General features: G+C 41.1%; 1 protein-coding gene across 1 annotated transcript; it reads right to left on the reverse strand.

Annotated features, from left to right (window-relative positions):
• Nucleotides 1–523: 523 nt before the first annotated feature.
• On the reverse strand, nucleotides 524–21,231 carry pdxdc1 (pyridoxal-dependent decarboxylase domain containing 1). The gene is made up of 23 exons (XM_083896419.1): nucleotides 21,102–21,231; nucleotides 17,401–17,480; nucleotides 16,898–16,966; nucleotides 16,437–16,523; nucleotides 16,049–16,198; nucleotides 15,718–15,907; nucleotides 14,454–14,522; nucleotides 14,293–14,371; nucleotides 14,117–14,201; nucleotides 13,930–13,978; nucleotides 13,000–13,101; nucleotides 12,055–12,180; nucleotides 11,912–11,962; nucleotides 9,516–9,576; nucleotides 8,580–8,650; nucleotides 8,314–8,419; nucleotides 7,405–7,579; nucleotides 6,336–6,454; nucleotides 6,144–6,265; nucleotides 5,804–5,896; nucleotides 4,551–4,647; nucleotides 3,961–4,059; nucleotides 524–3,787 (listed from the first exon to the last, which is right to left on the reverse strand). The coding sequence occupies exons 2-23, from the start codon at nucleotides 17,478–17,480 to the stop codon at nucleotides 3,492–3,494; spliced, it is 2,376 nt and encodes a 791-aa protein (XP_083752545.1). The 5' UTR covers nucleotides 21,102–21,231; the 3' UTR covers nucleotides 524–3,491.
• Between the last annotated feature and the right edge of the window lie 1,075 nt (nucleotides 21,232–22,306).

Raw genomic sequence — 22,306 nt, forward strand, 5'->3', positions numbered from 1 at the left:
TACTTTAGTACTTTATGAGCACTTGCCAGTTAATGATTAAAAAAAATAATAATAATAATAAAAAAATTTGTTTTTGTAACACATTCATGCTAAAGCAGTAGAAGATGGATCAATGCTAACTGCTAATTGTCTGAAGCCATTTCCCCTTTGCATTCTATTTGTTGGTGGATTTCACTTTCAACATTTTGGAATATATAGCGTTCCATTGTTTTCCAAATACGTAGCAACTTGGAGGAAAATTTTTGGGCTAGCCATTGTTAGCAATACCAGTCGATAATAATCAGATCTGATCACTTGCCATAATATAATGTGAACAGTTGGTCAGAATATGTTTACAAATCCGATTTGGGCTGCAGTCTAAACCTGTATGTGGAGAAGATGAGTTCCTCATACAGTCTCACTTCAAAAAGACTGAACTAGCTATTTAACAACTCATTTGTGCGCAGATATTCGTTCATTCATGAAAAACTACACAACACCACTGATTGAGACTAAAAATCTTAAAATTTAATCAGCCGACAGAATTGACACAAAACATGTTTCTGAACTGGGAAACTTAAGAGTGAGAACCACTGGAGAGAAAGGAAATGTAATCATTCAGACAGAGACAGACATTTTTATATCAAATCAAAACAAACAAGGGATATTATTGATTTAGCTTTTGCATTAAATCACATGACAAAAACAATCATTTAGAAAATTCTGCTTCATTTACACCTTTGTAAGAATTTAAATAAAGTACAGCAATAGTTATCTACAAAACAAGTGCAATAAAGCTCGTATCCAGTCAAGTCATCTTCAGTGTCCACACTTCTGAAAACCATTTGAATAACTCTACAGTCAGCGGTTCCACCTGGAACTGGCTCAAAGTACTAAAGGAACAATTTGGAGTAGATCTGAGTTCAGACATTTTGACCACCACCATCTTAGCCGGTCCTATCACAGCTATAGAGCTCTTGACGTCACGCTTAAAGATAGTGTTGTTGTCAGTGGAAGTGTCACGTTAGCATAAAGTTAGCATTAGCAATGGGCAGTGTGTTAACGTTGCTGCGCAGACTAGCGCTTGGTAAATCCAGTCTGAGTCCATGATTTACTGGCATCAAGTACCACAACATCTGTTTCTTGTGTTTGATCCTATCGTCTTCTAGTAGGTCAGAGGGCCTTATCATGGTTGTGTGACATCGGCTACCAGAGTTCTATAGATGCTCATTCATTCATTCTCATTCAGATCCTAAACAAGAATCCACTCTCCTCTGATGAGGAGCTGCCGTTAGCCCTGTTGACGGAAGTTTAAATGGTACGCAAGCTTCAATCACAGGTTCCTATGACACTGAGTGCGCATACACAATACACCTTCATTTTCCCGTTTTTCCTTTTCCATAGTAAATAAGGTTCTAGTGATGCATTAACGTTGCCGTCAGTGAAATCCTTTAGTTCCAATCCGTGTTAAATAGATATTCGGACAGCTATCACTGACCAGAGTGAGTGTCAGTGTTAAAGGTGCAGCCACAGAAACAGCCCTCTGTTATGGCACTTATATAAAACGTGTGAACAGGAAATAGCTACGGTAAAAGTAAATAAAACATTTAACCAGAAAGAAAAAACAAACAAACAGCAAAGGGAATGTAATTGTGACTAAAATTTTGACATCTCTTCAGTTTTTCTTCTTCTCTCAGCAGTGACTCTGATGAAGTGAAGCAGCTAACTGCTTATTATTATTAGTCGAAGCCATTTTGAATAAACAGATGATATCATCCTCCAATATAGATTTATTTAATCGTTAATTATATAACTGAGTAATTTACATCGAGGACAGTAAACATGGGCACATATTAAAAGCTCCAGTGTATAGAAATACTTTTATATATAATTATGTTTTAATTAATGTATTAACGTCTAAAAAAAAATAGGAACCGTTGGTTATTGTTACCTTAGAATCAGCCCTTTACATTACAGCAGGAGTGTTTCCATGGAGTCGGCCATGTTTGAGTGCAAAAGGTAGTTAGCTGGTAGCAACATGCAACGTTTAGCCCCCGAGGAAATGAACCTCTGTGAAACGTGAGCGGCGTTCACGGCGACGCTGCGTTCCGTTCATTTCGGAACTCGGAAATCGCGGGAGACGCAAGCGCACCTCGTGCTATTGCTAGCCACTGCTAGCAATACCAGTTGATCGCAACGCTCTACGTCACGTGTCAAACTCAAGGCCCGGGGGCCAGATGTGGCCCGCCACGTCATTTTATGTGGCCCGCGAGTGATTAATTGGTCTTAAAAATCTGTGTTAAAATAGGTATATGCTGCTTTAAGGCGTGCGTTGACCATAAACTAAATTTCCCACAATGCATGGCGATTGCGTTAGCCGCAAAGTGACGGCATCCTGCCACAATGATACACATCGCAGTGTATCACTGATACACCTTCGCGGACCGGGTTACATCTATAATGCATCATATTTGTAACTTGAATAAGTAATAAATACAGAAAGTTATTTATCAATATGTTACGGAGTAGTTACCTTTATTTTACAGTATATTTGGTTACATTTAGTTACATTTATTCTGTATGACAGTTGCATCTGGCCCTTTGAGGGGCAACTGTTATGCTGATGAGTTTGACACCCCTGCTCTAGGTAAGTAATTTTCACGCATTTTTACGTACTACGTGTACGACTGATCTACTGTGAAACGGCGGTCGGCCATCTTGGAATCCCATGTGGGATTGGTGAGGTCGCTCCAAGTTCGAAATCCGAGTTCAAATGGAATGGAATGGAACGCACCATAACTACAGTCGTCGGGGCTTCTTTAAGAAGCTGCCACTCAGAGTAAGTCAGACTGGTCAGAATTTCATAGAGGTTACATTTCCTGGGTTTTAACCAGAGACTTTCAGACCTGAAGATGCCTCTTGGATGCTCTCGATGCTACCTGATTCATTGACTTTTGGACGAGTGACCTGGATGGAACATGGCCGTTGGTCTAATTGTTATTTATCATCAGAAAATGCCTTATTTATATACCAGAGGTCAGAGGAGAACGACCAGACTGGGCAACAACAACTCAAATATTCACTTGCTACAAGGTCAGAAGAAGACCTTCTCTGAACGCAGAGCAAAAGTCCCATTGAGCTACAGAGGCCACTTTATTAGGTACATATTAAACCTAAAGAAGTGGTCGATGATGGTATATTAAAACACTATAGCTGCGTTTCCATTGAGTGGAACACTTCGGTTTGGTGGAGTAAAACCACTATCGGCGTATTCGTCGTACCAAACCGAACCGTACCGTGATGGAAACGCAGCACATATCGCGGATATAGGATATATTTTCTTCTCGTTAACTTAACATTCCTCAACCATGAAAAATAAACAAACACAGGTCAATTTAGCTCCAGAGATTTTCCCTTCAATTCTAGAACAGTAAGATTCACAATATAATAAAGCCTTTCATTCTTTTTTCTTTTTTTCTGGACAGGACGGTTTGTGGACACCAAAGACGCTCCTATCTCCCGCTGTGCGTCACCTCCTCCTCTGCTCCTTCAGGCTGCCTCTCCAGCGAGGCGTCCTCAGCTGCCGTCTGCGTGTTCTGCGTCTGCTCGAGTGATACCTGAAGTGTTTCCGCCGACTCCTCGTGACTCTGGTCTCCGACGTCCTCTGCGGCGAGCGCTGAGAATGGAGGGAGTGCCATGATGCTGCTGCTGCTGCCGCCGTTCACAGTGAAACTCTCCACCTGTTCGATGGAACTGGTCTCGCTGTACGAGTCGGAGTTTGCTCCCGAGCGCTGGAATAATCTTTGACCTGTAAAGACAGACAGAGAGAGAGAGAGAGATAAAGGTGAGTGTGATGTCATGTGTGTTTTTGGCTCCTTTGACGAAACAATTTCCCCACGGGGATTAATAAAGTATTCTGATTCTGATTCTGATTCTGATTTATTTCATGGCAGATTGTGTCGCCATCCACGTTAGTCGTACCTGGTGGTCTCTTTGAAGAGGAGGTGGGCGTGTCCTGCATGGACGGCCTTCCTGCCTGTGCTTTGGTGGAGTATGTTGTCTCTGTGCTGTCCAGAGAACCTGAGGACACACATACACACATATTCAGGAGAACCACTACAGCAGGTTCTGGGATTTTAAATAAAACAAGGCAATCATAGATGACAGACTTCACCCCAGTCACACAATAAGCCTCTGGCGGCCTCTGTTGGTCATATTGGCAAGTGCAAATGTGGAAGCACACACAGAGCCACTAAAAACAATATGATAAGCTAAGGTAGCTATTATATAGTCGACAGCTTAACAAACTGAAACACATTTTTATTCTCTCATGACTTTGACACATTAATTTACTGCCAACTAACATGTTCACACACACACACACACACACACACACACACACACACACACACACACACACACACACACACACACACACACACACACACACACACACACACACACACACACACACACACACACACACACACACACACACACACACACACACACACACACACACACACACACACACACACACACACACACACACACACACACACACACTGTACCTGCAGCCAGGTTAAAGGTCTGTCCCTTCATGGAGCTCTGAACTGGAGAGAACCAGTTTAAGACGGAACCGACTAGAGGAAGTTGTCTCATTAAGCCCTGTAACACACACACACACACACATGGACACACACACACAGAGTGAGAAAGTTAAACATTTCATTGTATGTGTATATACCCACACACACACAGGTTCACAATGCTATCCTTCTTTAAGGACTTTGCGGTGACAGCCAACCAAAGCCTTGTCCTTGTCCTTATCCCTAACCTTAACCTTAACCATAACCATAACCACTTAATGCTTAAAGTTAACTTTTTTATCCTTTTACAAAGGAAAACATCTACTGGGGTTTGCTTAAGTTGGTCACAGTTTGGATCCAAATCTGCCTTAAATTGAGATCATCTTTCCTTGGACGATTTTAAAACTGCACCACAAAGTGTATTTCTAGTGTGTAATTTATATAAAGGTCCCATATTATGCAAAATCCACTTTTTTTAATCATTTTAATAATTATATTTGGGACTCTGGAGGACCTACCAGTCAGCAAAGTGTGAACAAAGATGGCTCACTCATGTATTTCTGGTCCTCCTCAGTCTAAGTACAGGAGATAAAACACGCAATGTTGATTTCTGCGCTCACTGGGACGTCACAAGACGCCAAATTGCGGTAAGTGTTGTCTCGCGAGAGTGCTGGCGAGGGCAACGGTATCCGAAAACCGGAGGTCCGTGAAAAGTTCTATTCTTGGCTCCACAGTGCAGCACAGAGTTCTTCACAAACTTCCAGCCTCAGAGGATTTATCTGTCCAGTGGATACATGTTACATATGACGGCAATGTGCCTGCTAGAGCCTTTTTTTTTTTTAAGAGATACTACTCAACAGAGCGTTCTGAACAGGGCTGTTTTGGCAGGGTGATTGAACTGCTGTGATGCTTGATCCATATGGTATTAGTTCATTAGGACACCAGGGAACTAGTTTAACTTGGAGAAATAGGGTATAATATGGGACCTTTAATGTTATATTAATTGAAAAAAATTCAAAATTAAGGACATTTCTAAGTGACCCCAAACTTTTGAACGGTAGTGTATATGACATTATATTGACTTACACTTGTTTCCTGGAGACTTTCACTATAACCTTAACCTAACCATACAACATGTCTGCACCTTAAAACATAATATTTAATACACGTTTGTCCCTATAATGTGACTGTGTCCCCACAACACTGTAATAACTGGAACACACAAACACACGCACCTCCTCCATGAGTTTCTCCTCGTTGGCCTTCTGTAGCTGCAGTTCAGCCTCCATGATGCCCTTCCTCACCACCTCCGTCATGTTCTCCAAAAGCTGCTCAGGAAACAGTCACAAATACATAAGTATAACACGCAGTGTGCAATCTTCACTTAAAGGCTTATTTTAATGATAAGGAAAAACAAACTATTCTTATTCTATAGCAAATTACACACTTCTACATACATACTTAAAGGTCTGTCAATAAACACTGCCAAATATCACACACTGGACCTTTAAAAGACTTTTATTTATGATGACGCAGGACCTTCATGTACCATATAAAAGAACACGACATGATTACCTTCCCACTCTCCTCTATGTCCCTCCCCAGAGCAGCCATCGTGTCCACCAGCTGTGGGACGTCGACGTCGTCCGTCACCATTCCCACAAAGATGCAGTCGTCCTCCTGTCCAAACTCGGGACCTGAGAGGACAGACGCAGAGACTCAGAGACGTTCAGACGAGCGGTCTGACAGAGTGAAGCTTTGACTCACCAGTAGAGAAGACGATGTCCGTGTCCAGCTCTTGGAGTTTCTTCAGCAGCTCGGTGTTAATTTTCTCCAGCTCTTGCTTCCTCCTGCTCTCGTCCATGCCGTCGGTCTGTGGCTCGAACCTGGACGTCAACACGCGTGTCCACGCATTTATTTACAGCTTACATTTATTGTGCTGGTGAATCTCTAACCATTCAGATACATACAGATACATACATACAGATCCTATTCCAGTTTGACCACTGCACTGATCTCATTGGTTCAACATTGAAACAGCTCACTCTCCCACACCAAAGTCCACAGAGAAAATCAGCGTTTTTAGCTTTTTGATTTTTGATAAATCTTCTACTAAGTTTGTGTCATTGAGGTAAATCTGAACAAAAAAAATCCACATTTGAACATTTGATGTAAAATCACAGATTTTCTGTCAGGAAGTTCAATTTACAGATTATTCCTATTTCAAAATAAAAGTTTCAGTTCCCTGAATCCATTAAATTTGTTTTCAACAAAATTTTTATCCTAAAATATTTGCGTCGCAGTTAGATTATATAGATGTCTTGTTTTTCTTATCTTTTTATCTAATTTCTCTTTCTCTGTAAGCACCTTAACCAATTTAATATTTGTTTCATTTATACTGTTTATATGTGTGTATGTATTGTTATGTAATGTAAAAGCACTTTGTAAACAGGTTGTAATAATAATAAATGTATATTTTTATGATTTTCAAAGGCAAAACCGATGTTTTTTAGCGCTGACCCTGCAACAGGTTAGCAGCACCTTGAACTGTTATGGTGGTTATGGGCAGAGGAGGCCAGCAGGGGGCACTCACAGTTCAGGCAGTGCTGTTCAAAGAAGTTTAAAACATGAGGGGACCTTAGCTTTTTATATTACGCTGCTAAAACTGTGCTGATTGTTTTAAAAAGCAGCTGAAGACCATGCTTTTGTGTGACTGTATCTGGTATTTTATGTTGTTGATTTCTATCAGTGAACAGTGCAATGTTTTACTGACTTACTGTGAGTCAAGCGTACTTAGAGAAGCTACATCTTAAAGTCATTCAGGTTTTTTTTTTACCTGAGCACTCCCAGACCAGGCCAACTCAAGTCCTCCACATATGTGAGCGAGGCCGTGTGTCGGCGGCTCTCCTCTCTGAACTCCTGTCTGAGACACAGTGTGGAGTTCATCACAGGAAGCAGCTCCGTCAGCTTCTCCACCAGCTCGTCCACCTCCTCCTGCTGAGTCCCGAGCACTGTGTGTGTGTGCGCGTGTGTGTGGGGAGAGAGGACACAGTCACGACCATTCTCTGGTGACATTATTAAAGGTGCATTATGTAATAAATCTAAAGCAACTGGCCATAAAATCCTCCTAATATGTCACAGAGGACCAGGAATAATGTTCATATAACAAACTGAACTCACCAACAAAAATAGTACTACAAAAATATTTGCATTATAAAATATATTTTTTGCACCGCAAAGTTTGTTGTGTTTTGAAATTATGTTTTGGCATGACGCGTCATCTACCGCCGACTACCAATCATAGCAGTCAGTAGAGTCTCAGCTGTTGAGCAACCATATGTTGCCAGTTACGTAGCTACAATTGAAATGAAAGGAAACCTAAAAGACCTCGGTATGAATGTCAAAAACGCCAAGATAAAGTTTGCAGCAAAGCGAGGGTCTATAAAGGACATGCTTTTGAACGGTGGAGAGAGTTTAAAGCTGAGAGGAATTTCAAAACAGATGCAGAATGGGCTACTCTTCTCCTAGACAGGTAAGTTCAGCTCGGCTAACTAAGTTAGCATCATAGCTCGACTGTCGAGTTCTGTTTTGAACTGTTCCCTCGGCTTTGGAGGCTGCTGATTTTAAGTGTAGTAACCGTTTTCGGCCGCATTGTTACAGATGGCGCCTTTAAGTATTTCTGACAATAACCAAATGCATCACTGAGGGCAGATGTCGTGTGTGTGTGTGTGTGTGTGTGTGTTACCTGCAGCAGTCAGCAGGGGGCTGAAGCGAACACAGGTGCCCTCGTCTTCCACCTCGACTACCTCCACTCCACAGGTGGGGACGGACAGAGCCAGTTGTTCACCCAGCTGCACACGGGAACATTTGTTACAGCGACAAAGATTTAAAAACAACAACTCATATGCGAGATTAGCCCAGAGCTCAGATCACATGACATAATTATGGTATAATTAAGGTCATGTCTTTAAGTTAAAGTACATGTGAAATAAAACGGTTAGAACCACTGACCCATCTGTTGAAAGTATCGAGGACCTCCCTCTCTCCTGCGCAGTAACTCTCTCCTGAACTCCCATTGGATGCTGAAATCAACGCACAAGTATAGTTTAGTATAAACTGTGTACAACGTCATTAATAAATCATCATCATACAGCGATAATTCGATTAATCCATTGTTAATCGGTGACTAAATTAATCATCAACTATTTTGATAATTGATTCATCGGTTTTAGAGGTTTTTGTGAATATTTTCTAATCTCAGAATGTGAATATTTTCTAATCTCAGAATGTGAATATTTTCTAATCTCTGAATGTGAATGTTTTCTAATCTCAGGATGTGAATATTTTCTAATCTCAGGATGTGAATATTTTCTAATCTCAGGATGTGAATATTTTCTAATCTCAGGATGTGAATTTTTTCTAATCTCAGAATTTAAATGTTTTCTAATCTCTGAATGTGAATATTTTCTAATCTCTGAATGTGAATATTTTCTAATCTCAGAATTTAAATGTTTTCTAATCTCTGAATGTGAATATTTTCTAATCTCAGAATTTAAATATTTTCTTATCTCAGAATGTGAATGTTCTCTAATCTCTGAATGTGAATATTTTCTAATCTCTGAATGTGAATATTTTCTAATCTCTGAATGTGAATATTTTCTAATCTCTGAATGTGAATATTTTCTAATCTCTGAATGTGATTTCCAGGTTTGTTAAACACTGATGGGCATTTTTCAACCTTTTACGGACCAAAGAATACTCGATTAATTGAGAAAATAATCAACAGATTACTCGATTCTAAAAATAATCATGTATGTTTATGATTTGGCGCTAGACAAATAAAACTGAATTGAATTGAAGTAGACGTTTAAACGAGGACATTTTTAGCTTTACAACACATTTATAACAGTGAACATGTCTGTCAGGTCCGGTGAGTGAGACACATACCAGCACTCGTATCCTGGGAGAACTTGAACAGAACCACAGGAGAAGCCAGTTCATCCTCCACCTGTGGAACATAACAAACAAACAAATCAGGCATCTGACGCTCATTCATGTACAGTACACAGGTACTTTAACTGCTCCATTATGAAGATACAGTCGTGTAAAAATAAGTCTATACTTGGTGAGTAAATCTATAATCTCTATCGAAGCTGTATTAGCATCCGTCTCTCCCGTGTCTCACTTCCCTTGCGCTGTATGCAAATTTGGGCCTCGAGTGGCGTCAAATCAGAGCATGTTCACACTACGTGAGTGAGCAGGGGTCACTCGGAGCTTGGAAATTCCAAATTGGAACGCGGCAAAGGCGGAGTGGTGGTGGGCAGGGGGAGGATTGGGGTGAAAGGATTGGTCCCACCTACAATAGAGAGCAAGACAGAGCCCAGAACATCCCGCAGTGAAGTGGCAGAGAGGGGGGCGGGATCAGCGAAACCACGCCCCTGGAAACAAGGCACACCCACACTGACTATGACTCCACACACACACACACACACAGAAAACAACCTTCTCCACCAAGCAGCAGTGAGACTGAATAGATAACACCACTGTGCCATGATTGGGATCCCACCACTCGGTTTGTTCACTGCATCCCATTTACATGAAGTTTTAATTAGGAAATCTTTATATTGTTTGAATTTAGCCTTTAGTGGATGCCAATGAACAAGCTTTAGGCTTTTAAGACTGTGATAGTATCAGTAAGGAATGTCTTGTTGTTTTTTACCATGGTCAAAGCCTCGACGAGAGAGATATCTGTCTCAAGCACATCCTACAAATAAACACCAAAGGTTTCAAGGTTTTAATCAATCATTTGTGGCCGTGTACGTTTTCCCCTTCATCAACATAAGAGGACACATCTGGGCAACATTTGTGTCCTTAAGGGCAACATCTGTGTCCTTAAGGACAACATCTGTGACCTTAAGGACAACATCTGTGACCTTAAGGACAACATCTGTGCCCTTAAGGACAACATCTGTGACCTTAAGGGCAACATCTGTGACCTTAAGGGCAACATCTGTGACCTTGAAGGCAACATCTGTGTCCAACATCTGTGACCTTAAGGGCAACATCTGTGACCTTACATCTGTGTCCTTAAGGGCAACATCTGTGACCTTAAGGGCAACATTTGTGACCTTAAGGGCAACATTTGTGTCCTTAATGGCAACATTTGTGTCCTTAAGGGCAACATTTGTGACCTGAAGGGCGACATCTGTGACCTTTAGGGGCAACATTTGTCACTTCTGCAATAACTGCTTCAAGGCACATTTATGTACTACACAGAAGACGGAGAACATTATAGGAGAGCATTACCACTGGAGACCACAAGGGGGCAGTAGAGAGTAAATATACCAATGAGTAATATTCCCCACTAACATTCCACCGCCGCTAATCCCACTTGCGTTTCTGTCTATTTCAGGTCAAGCACAATAAATAACTTCTTTAGTCGTCACCAGTGGTTTGTTGATGCCTGCAACCTGACACTGCCCTCTAGAGGAAGTATTGCGTAAGTAACGCCCATTCCAATGCAAAAGATGCACGCGGGAATACGTAGGGCTAGTGATGTAGCGGATTTCAGACAGACAGAAAACGGACCACAAATGGGCCTTTAGATTCACTGCAGACGTAGCATCCTGCTACTAGAGGTAGAGTTTCAGTTTTTTATATATAAGATTTTAATGTGTATGTTCGGCAGTAGCAGAGCGGACATTTAATCGCATTTCCTCGTTTCTCCCGGCAAGACGTGACACAATCGCAGCGTCTCACATACTATTTGTCGTCGATCCGTTAAATCAACTGATTTTATTTAGCATAGGCTAGCATACCGTTAGTTTCCCCGAAAACCTACAGTAGCATAAGTGACAGTGTCAATGTTCTGCTGGTAGCACCAGTGCAACGATCGCAAAATCTGTACAAATGCAGAAACCACTGGCATTTACATTATTAAGGAAATGACGGGCCAACCGTTATTTTTACAGTTGAGTCTCTTTAGTCATTTAAACGTGTTCATAAATGAAAAACAACATCCTTTTTTGGCCAAATTTCTTTCCGTACCGAAAATGTACCGCACCGTGACTCTTGTGCGTACCGTCACACCCTGAGTAAACACTGAGTTTATTTACTATAATCACCACCATTACACCTGGCAACCACCACGACGATAGAGCCCAGTGTGAGATTAGCATGAATGTGAGCAGCATGTATATTATCTCCTACAGTAAATAATCATGATTTACTAAAGACCGTCTTTCAGAAGTACAGTTTGTAATGAATACCGGGCATCTTTACATCTTTACATGACTTCCCCGCTTTTCAGATATGAATGACCGAAATGTTTTAAATCCACATACCGATGTTTTGATAGAGGACAGAGTGTTGAGCTTCTGCAGCAGGTGCTGGCTCTAGAGGGGAGAGAAATGATGATGATGATGACCTCCTCGTGCAAGAAAACTTAACAAACAAGAAGGAAGGAGGGAGGTTATGCGACGCTCACCAGGGCAGTGGCGTGCTTGATTTTCTGGACAATCCCGTTGTGACCGAGGTGCTGCAGTGAGAGCCAGAGAGGCAGCGCTCGCAGCTTCTCCACGGGCTGACTGGAGGTCAAACCTGCTGCCAAAGACTGAGGGACAAACAACAGGTGCATTGACTGGTGAATAGCTGAAGTTATTATAGAAGAAAACTTCACTGTCACTTAGGATAAGGTCCAACTTACCTATTCCGAGCAAAAATGCTATTTGAATATTTACTGGTAATATTTGAGTATTGTAAAATCTAGTGCATGAGAGTTAGTGAAAGTAATGCAGGGTTCACTGCGTGTTGAGCTAAAGCCCAATTTATACACGTGAAATAACGGCCACTGTTTCAATGTTACTCAGCTGCAACAAAAATAACAGTCTTTCTCTCTCGGACGCCATTGCTCACTGCAGCCAGAAGCAAAACAACCTTGCGTAGCGCCCCCCTACTGATCGGGTGGGATATTGCAGTGTGTATCAGGCACCACGACAGAGAAATATGAGGGCTCGAGGGGTCTCCGTGGTTACTCAGTTGCATTACGCAGTTTTAAAAGTATAATGTGGCCTTAACAAGGAGAAGATAACGTGATGCATTCATAGATGCTGGTAAATCTTCTAACTTATGTAGAATCAACCGAGTGTTGACCTTAGAAGAGCAGCTTCAAGATGCATTCAAGAAACCTTGTAAATTGCATCACTTGATTTAACATTTGTTTTGTAACTTGACCCAAAAACACAATTTCTCTGGACACAGCTGTTAACAAAACAAAGGCCTGAAAAAATCTAGCCACTGTAATTCTACATAATGAATAACAAACAACATCACACATCTTTAAAAAATAATAATGACAATCATGACACAATGGAGGCAGAGCAGTGACAAGTGAAAAGGTTCAGACCGACAGATCGAGTCTACGTGATCGTACCAGTGCAGGGTCTTCATGTCTGTAGAGCGTGACGGCAGTGACCGCGGGCAGTCCGAGCCACTGACCTGGCGTCAGTGTCATGCTGTCACTTCTGATGGCTGCCTGGAGGCGGAGAGAGAGAGAGTCCATATTAGGAGAACACTTCCTGTTTCCTGTTTGGTTCTTATCAGATGAGACTGTTAGAGAAGGTGGGACACGTGGAGGTGGAGACTAGACGATGGCCGCCAAGACTTTTCTTTTATTGGCTTCCTCGTCACGTAAATGCCACATTTATGGCTGAGCGACATGAATAATATCTGGATATTTTTAGGCTATGACTCGATATACAATATATTTTGGGATCTACATCTGCAGACAGGCTTGTTTGTGCTTCTCAAAGGAGAGTAAAATCAAATATCGACTGTTTATGACCTGTATCTTAATATACTTTTAATTACCTTTCATTTCAGATAATAGCTTCTTTATTTCTTTAGCTTTTTAATGTTAAAACAAAGGATTATTTCCATGTGTTAGAAACAATGACACTGACAATAAATATGGTCAAATTCTGATAGAACACAAACGATTAGGATAAAATTAAAGGCACTTTTTCCAATATCATTTTGTCAATTCCATATTTTTCTTTAACCAATATGTATAATATTGGATTTATGATATTTTGTTTATTTCACAGATTTATTCAAATAATAAATATGCAGATGATCAATGCAGCGGCCTTTTTAAGGAACCTTATCACGATATGATGATATCCAAAATCTAAGACCAAATAAAATCAATATATTGCCCCGTGCTAAGCTCCATCATTGCTTTAATGAGACAACAAGGAATTAATAATCTGTGATAAGTTTTATCTTTTTTTTGGGTGTGTTTATTTTAAAGTAAAAAAAAAAATACTGAATACAGTATTCAAATAAAATATAAGAGTATTACCAAGACAGCAGAGGTGACCTGACCCAGTGCCAGGGTTGCCAGGTTGACCCTGAAAAAGAAGAGAAAAACATACACTGTGAGTTGGGGGTGAGCTAATATGATGATGAATATCAGGAAAAGAAGAAAAACATCAAATCAGATTTGATTTAAAAAATAAATTCATTTCATGAGGTGTCAAACTACCCACCCCTCCACATGAAGCCACATTTTGTACTGGTCACAGAGGTCCTTGAGGCGACCCAGCTTGTCCGTATGTCCTGCCCCGGGGGTGCCTGTGATTAAACAACAGATAAATCAATTACGTTAATATTATTACATATGTACATATTTAAACTGCAGACACCGTGACCGTCATTCGTTCACCTGCATTAGCGATGAGCAGCAACGGAAGCTTCCCAGCGTCTACGTCTTCTTTGATGAGTTTGTCCAACAGGGCGACGTCCTGAGAGAGACAAACTTGTTCATGTGAGACAGTTTCTAATCTGTGACAGTTCACTGTGTCATTTTCATCTTTATTCTCCTACCATTTGGTGTTGGGATCCAAAGAGTGTGTTGCACGGGACGGTGCAGAGGCTGGAGAGAGGCAGGCCGAGCTGTGGACACACAGACACAGAGATAGAGAGGGACACGTCAACAACAATACCAATAATAATCGAGAATCGGATTAAAACACAAGAGAATGTGTTAATGTCGCTGCCCAATGTCTGATTAGCTGCTCTTTGATTATGAAAAATGCCAAGAAGTGGGCTGAGAGCTGAGTGTGGGGAGGGAGGGAGGGTGGAGAGCAGTAGACGGGGCGTGCCAATAATATAGAAGAATAACCCGTTTGGCACTGGCAGAGAAGATTTGGCGAAGTTATTCATGGGCGTGTTTTAGGTTTATCACGACAATGAGTTACTGTGTCGTTTTGGAAGATTGGCAGATCAGGAGCTGCATCTCCAGACCTACTTCCTGTGTCTAGAAATGTAGATAATAACGCTAAAGAATCCTCCGACAGAAAAGCAAGTGGCGTGGTCTTTGACGACCTCAATATCAATATTTCTGAAGACGGCTGGAAAATACTCTGCCAAGGCAATCTACACAAGATTTAAGTTGATATACTTCACATGGATTATGTGTATATATATTAGTGATAGGCACTAGGTTAACGCACGCTAATGGAAGACGACTGACCCGGAAAAAGACGAGTGTGACGTCATGATTACGTGCCGAGACACCGGAGTCCAGGCAACGTTTACCAGTTAGCTCCGTTACCTGCATTAGCTCCTTAGCGCCGTTAGCGAGCCTACAGTTGAACTGGAGTGGTCTACTGCGTATGTGTGCCTCTTTTTTTTAAGTTTAGCGTTACTTTAGAGACAAATTTTAACAATCGGGAGTCACGCAAACATGACGTCACGCGCGTCTTTTTCCAGTCAGTCGTCATGGAAACGCACCATGCGTTAACGTGTGCTAACGTTGACGCCGTTAACCGCTGATATCATGTTAACGCGCCAAGCCCAATATATATATATATATATAGATATAAATATCTATATGTATATATATGTGTGTGTATATATATACATATATAGGCCTCTCTAATTGTTTAGACATGGAAAAAATCTACTTTTGATTCAAAATACAAACTTATATTTACTATTTGGCAATGTGTCTGAATTACTTGTGTGAATCTACTTATATTATAGTTGGCCTGTGTTTATGTAAAAAAAAAAGAAAGAGATTATACTCTACTGTAAAAATGTCATCTCCATAATGCAAAACCTAATATAACCTAAATAGAATTCCTACCTGTCCACACACGTGCTGTCCCAGTCCAGGCCTGCAGGAGGCGCTCTGGTAGATGACGGGCTGTCTGGAGCTGAGGACTGCATATCCCTCAGAGGCGTATTCTTCATAACGCGCGTTGATGACCAGCCGACACACTTTGACCAGACCGTCTCTGTCGTCTTCGTGGAAGCAGGCTGAAGCGTTCTCGTACCTGAAAGAGTTTGAACGGCACTAAAGTCTCACTCTAACATTTGTACCACGTGTCTGCTGCCGTCAGCTGTGATGCACTGCGACTTCCTGTGTGTTGCAGCCATTATGTTCCCCCTCTTTCTTTCCCCCAGACGTTCTGTACCTGAAGAGCCTGCAGAGCCACAGCGTGGTGTCAGACAGGATGCGGGTGGTCAGCTTACGCAGTCGCTCTCTGTCCAGCACAGAGATGTAGGCTGCCAGGCTGTGACCCAGCAGAGCCATGTGACCCTGTTCACACACACTCTGCAACCTACTGGAGACACACAACAGCGCTGTCATACACTTATTATCTAATCCAATACGACTTTATTTATAAAGCACAGCTTTACAAACAAATCAGACAGCAGATATTGGCAAAAAAGTCCAATATCGTGCATCTCTAATATTGAAACTGTACACCTATAAAAGGTCAAAGGTCAGACTCGCTGTGATGTTGTGATGTTTATTGTGTTGATTCCATCCCTCAGAGTGGAATCATATTTCTTACTCACTGTTGGTTGGGCTTGTCCTCGCTCTCCTCGCTCTCTCCGTGAATGAGGTTGTGGACTAAGTGCAGAATGGAGGCAACATCCTGTCCACTGTGCAGGGAGACACACAAAGACAGGAGACACACAAAGACAGGAGACACACAAAGACAGGAGATACACAAAGACAGGAGACACACAAAGACATGAGACACAAAGACAGGAGACACACAAAGACAGGAGACACACAAAGACAGGAGACACACAAAGACAGGAGATACACAAAGACAGGAGACACAAAGATCAGCGACTTACTGTACCATGGTCTTAAAGGTTGTTGCATTGATAACCATCATATTTAGTACATTGAATACATTTGTGAAATACGCAAAATATTATAAATTAAATGTTATATAATGATTGAAAATACACAGAATTAATTTGTGTTATAGTGAATGTGTGTGTGTGTGTGTGTGTGTGTGTCTTACTCTCCCTGCAGGGGTCCAGGGATGCTGGTTCTGCTCAAACGCTGTCTTTCTGCTCCCGGCTCAGACTCTCTAGACAAAAGGAAGCCAATATATACACAAAGATGTAAAAAAAATGCTCCATTCTGGTACGTTAACAGCAAGCGTATCGCTAACGTTTCAACGTTTGCATACCAATAATAATAAATACACAACTGTTTGTGCTATCAGATCAATATTCCAGCGGTTTCTGAAAGCTGAGAAGTTGCACGTAAAAGCCAAAGTGTAGTGTTTTACAGTTGTTCACATGAATACACTACTTTAACACGCAGCAAATTGTAAATAACTGCCAGATACTGAAAGTTACTCTGGAAAAATGGCCAAAACGTGCTGTTCTCAGTTGAAAAACTCAAGCCTCGCGCAGGGTTTCACCATTCCAAACCATACCGTACTGTACTGTACCAAACACAGCTTTGCACAGTTTTAAATATATTTGTCTTCTGTCAGAACAATGGGCGGAATCTTACCTCCTTTGTCCGTCCCCCAGGATTCTCATGGCTTCATTCAGGTTCTTGCCCACTTGAGCCAACGCAGAGTCCACCATCATCTAGTGTTTGTGTTGGAAAAAGAGAGCGTTTGAAAATTGAACACACTCACACAGACAGTTACAGAATTTATCCACATGTAGAAACCTAGCATATGTGTGTTTCACAGTAACGCTTCCCCACAGTTGAAGTGTTGTTTAAAGGGTTACTAAACCCGCTCTTCTGAGGCTGATTTTGAAAAATGCCAGGAAAGTGGGCTGAGAGCTGAGGGAGGGAGGGAGAGAAGGAGGAAGGGGGCGTGGTCTGCTCGTGAAATCAAGCAGTGGTTTACACTTTACACTCATGAGCGAGGATCTGAACATTACTAGATACCCATATACACTTTGTTTACACCTGGAAAAACAAAGTAGTTTGGGAGTTTAATTACACTTTTGCAGCATAAGGTAAGAGAGAAACTGGAGCCATAAAAAGGCCAAAGTGTAGCTGTTAGTTATCTGTGCAGAGCCAAACCCAAGACTTAGCTGTAAGTCTTTGTCTATCACATTACTCCGGTGACATGAGAGATTTCACCCTCAGGACTGGACCATTTGTTGTTTGTAGGAGGGAGCAGCAATGCACGATCACATGTCATGAAGACTTAATACTTACTATACTTAAAAAGTAGGACTGGGGGCCGTGTTTAGCTCAGATGGTAGAGCACCTGACATGCCCCATATGCTGAGGCTATAGTCTTCGCCCCAGGCGACCCTGGTTTGAATCCCACAACACGCAGTCTTTCCTGCATGTCATTCCCCCCCTCTCTGCCTCCTGTTTCCTGTCTCTCTCCACTATACTGTCCATTAAAGGCAATAAAGGCCCAAAAAATATACTAAAAAAAAAAAAAAAAAAAAAAAAATGTAGGACTGCGACTATTAAGTGATTGCTAATATGTTCTTAAATGTGGATATTGGGGGGTTTATTTTGGGAAAATCTTATTTATGTTGCTGTACACATTACATTATGTCATGCTGTAGTATCTGTTCATTTGAAATTATAAAATAAACAATACATATATATAAATTAATAATTTGGGTATATGGAAAGGTGAGAACATCATAATTTAAAATTCAATATTTTCTGACATTTTGTGCTCGATTAATCAAGAAAAATCTTATTGAAATACAATAAATACATTCGTCACTGACAGGCAAATAACACATTATATTACCTGTGATATAACAAAATAATATCAACATATGTACATTTATTAAAAATATATTCATACAGAACATCTATATTTTTTTCCGTCTTTCATTCACACGCTGGCAGCAAAGCAAGAGTTCATTCAAAACAAACTCTAATTTTGTTGACTCCATGTATTTGGGCTCAATTTAGAGTGTTAAGTTGAGCAATGCTGCCACACACACACACACACAGGCCTGGCAACCCAACGTAATCCTTGTGTGTCTTGTGTTGACACAGTGAAATGTGAGGCTTCCAGTGGAGAATACAGTGTTCAACATTAGAGACGGTGTAAAGAGAAAACTTTTGCCAACAGGTGTATCGTTGACTTTGGGCGGCTGCCACGCAAAAAAACATTAACGCCCCTCGTACTTCATTTTCAATGACTGCTCAGTGTTTCAAGCATTTTTAAAAATTCAAACACTATTCAAACATCTTAGAAAACGCAACATTCAAAGTCAAGAATTTTCAAGGATTTCAAGCACCCGTATGATCCCTGGAATATGTGAAATAAAACAGAATCAATATAAATCTACAGTGAGTTTTCTTAGTTTTTAACCACTGGACCTTTACACTTCAGGTTTCGGACAAATGATTTATCATTTATCAAGATTTGCCGGAAACTCGTCAGGCTGGCTGAAGACTGAAAACCAGGAAGTGACTGCACATAAAGTCAAACGAGGAAACAGACAAAGTAAACTCTACTCCTGGGAAACAATTAACCATAGCTGCAACTGTACGTGTTTCTGATTCTACACCATAGACGGCAAAGAAAATGAACTGTTAGCTTAATGGGAGCTAATCGCTATTCAAGTGTCTAGCGAGATTTATGCAGAGGATACAGAACATGGCATATATTAAAAGATCAATCTAAGGTTTTTAGGAATTGATACTGGATCTTCCAAATAAAAATGTGTATAAAACTACTCTTAGCAAAGCCACAAGAGTACGATACTTAAAATGTAAACATTGGATATCAACAGGCATTTATGGATTAAGTGTATTGCAGCGACCTGCAGTAATGGTTGTTTATAAAGTGTACCTGTTCTGTAATGTTCCGAGTGTTAGCTGTGATGCAGTGACGTGGTTGCGGCCGACAGTAACCGTTCAGCTACTTCAATAACGTCACAATTAACGTTACAATATTAATATCCCTTTAAATTAATTATTATTGAGGGGGGGGGAGTGAGGGAGCAGGCTCCCTACTGCATTCCATTTACTTTGGAACTTGGCAACCATCTTGGAATCTCAAGGTTGCTACGACTTTCCAAGTTGGAAAAATTAGTCCACCATTTATGCTGCGTTCCAGAGCCCATCCAAACCAGTTGGACGTGGGACTTATCCGACCTCCAACTAGAAAAAGTGCACTGGAATGCCTGTCGAAGTGGGACCTCCTCCTACTAGCGAAGTCGGGGCTGATCGACCTACCCCCCCCGACTAGTGGCGGCGCCCACGGAGTCACATGAATAGGCTATAAACTTTACTTTTTCTTTTACTTGGGTGTAGAGTTGTTTCAGACACAGCAATTTTATCACAACTTGTTTTTCATGCTATGGCGTGAAATTATGTCGTCATTGTTGTTGTTATCTGTTGGCATGAAGATATGTAGGGCTACGGTAAACGTACACTCATGACGTTACATATTGCTTTTACATATGCGGCTCGCTTGTAGTAGACTGAATTGCTGACAGTGAAAATGCCTCTTCAAACATAAAGCGAAAGCGCCGCGATCGTCCATGTTTTCTAACATTCGACTTCAATTGGCTGGAACGCTTTGAAGTAGGAGCTGGTACAATTCAGGTAGGATAAGTCCCACATCCCATTTGTATGGATGGACTCTGGAACGCACCATTACTTCAGAACTCGGGGGGTGACATCATCCGAGTTCTGAAGTAATGGTGCGTTCCACAGCTTTCCATTTGTAAGGTTGGAAAGAAAAACATGGACGCAAACACATATATCGAGCTAGCTGTTTTTAGCGACTGTTAGCTACACCATATCGATAACAATTATCGATAAACTGTTTGCGCACAAACAGCGTAGCAACATGTCAACAATTAAAAATCAAATATGTGTACGACTGATTTACTGTGAAACTAATACAAACTCCCACGACCTCGGAAAATTCCTTGTTCCGACTACAAATGGAATGCACCATGAAAACTTTGATATGCTCGGTGTGTGTGTGTGTGCGTAGTGCTTAGTGTTTTTCCAGTGTATTGTTTTGAAAATATATTATATTTAAATATAAACCATTGTGAATAAAAATGGAAACACATAAGCGTGTCCTGTTTGGCTTTCCATACGATGAGCCGATAGCACCGGCAGAGTAAAATAGACGTTTTGACACATCCGCAGTGAACAGGATATAGAGGCTAAAGCTAGCTACACACACGCACACATACACACACACAGGCAAACAGCTGACGGAGCTGACAGCTACCTTCCTCCCTCTCTCTTACCGTCTCTGCTCACAGCCTCAGCCTCAGCGGAGACGACGGATAAACGGAGCAAGGAGCCGTGTTCTCCCGTGGGAAGACTTCAGGAAGACGCGGACACTCTGACGCGTCTCTGTCTGTCTTCACAGCTCTCTCTTTACACTTCTGTGACTGACAACACACACACACACACACCGAGCCGGACAGTTTACTTCCTGGTTTGGCGCACGACGTGCGTTCCACGCTGGCAGCGCTGACGTAACGTGACGTCACAGAACTGCCCAATCAGGTCAAACCCGATTACGACCATTTATTTATTTATTTATTCATTTTTAAATTCAAATAATAATAAATAAATAAATAAATAATGATTATTATTATGTATATATAAATGTACAACTATCATTACTGATAATATTTGATACATACTATATAATATAATATATTATATTACTACTCGTGACGTCACCATACGATATTATGATATGCTATTACGATATACGGAGTTTTATGTCGCGATGTATTCACACAACGTCTCTAGTCAGAGTGAGCACCTGGCTCCATCTAGTGGACTGAAACGTCAATAAATATATAAAAATTCATGCTAATACACAAAAAAATAAAAAATTTTAACAGAAGTGAAAGAAATAAATAAATCGATACCCGACGTCTCGAATATCGCCACACAGAATATCACAATATTTCACTGCATTATACATGTTTTTATAAATGTCAGGAATGGCATTTCGTGTTTCAAACACGAGTTTGTCAGGTTTTCAACAATCGCTCAATTTGTGCTCCCGGGCAAAGAACTCGGACGGCAGGTTTATTTTCAAGACGAGCAAGAAGAGGCAGAGAAGCCTGTCCACTTTGTAGGATATATTTTAGTCATATTAAATTACAGAATATATTCTAGAAGGAGCCTCTGCAGAGGAGCTGGAGAAGCTGCCTGTGGCTCCAGAGCCGTCGGTCAAATCGTAGAACTTCCTTGTCCAGTTGAAGCAGCACGACAAAGTTCTAATCTAATCTAATCTATTCCACCTGTGTGTGTAGAGCTGGATTAAACAAAGACACAAACTCGTGACTGCGTTTTCATTGTTAAAGTCCCAGCCCAACACGTGACTCTGAATAAACAAAGTCAGTCAAGGATCCACTTTATACGGCTGTTCTGTATGTGATAAGCAAACACAGGTACATGAACTCAACTCTACTGTAAATTGATAATAAAG

Source organism: Microchirus variegatus (genome assembly GCF_963457635.1).
Source record: "Microchirus variegatus genome assembly, chromosome: 10".
NCBI classification, from domain to species: domain Eukaryota; kingdom Metazoa; phylum Chordata; class Actinopteri; order Pleuronectiformes; family Soleidae; genus Microchirus; species Microchirus variegatus.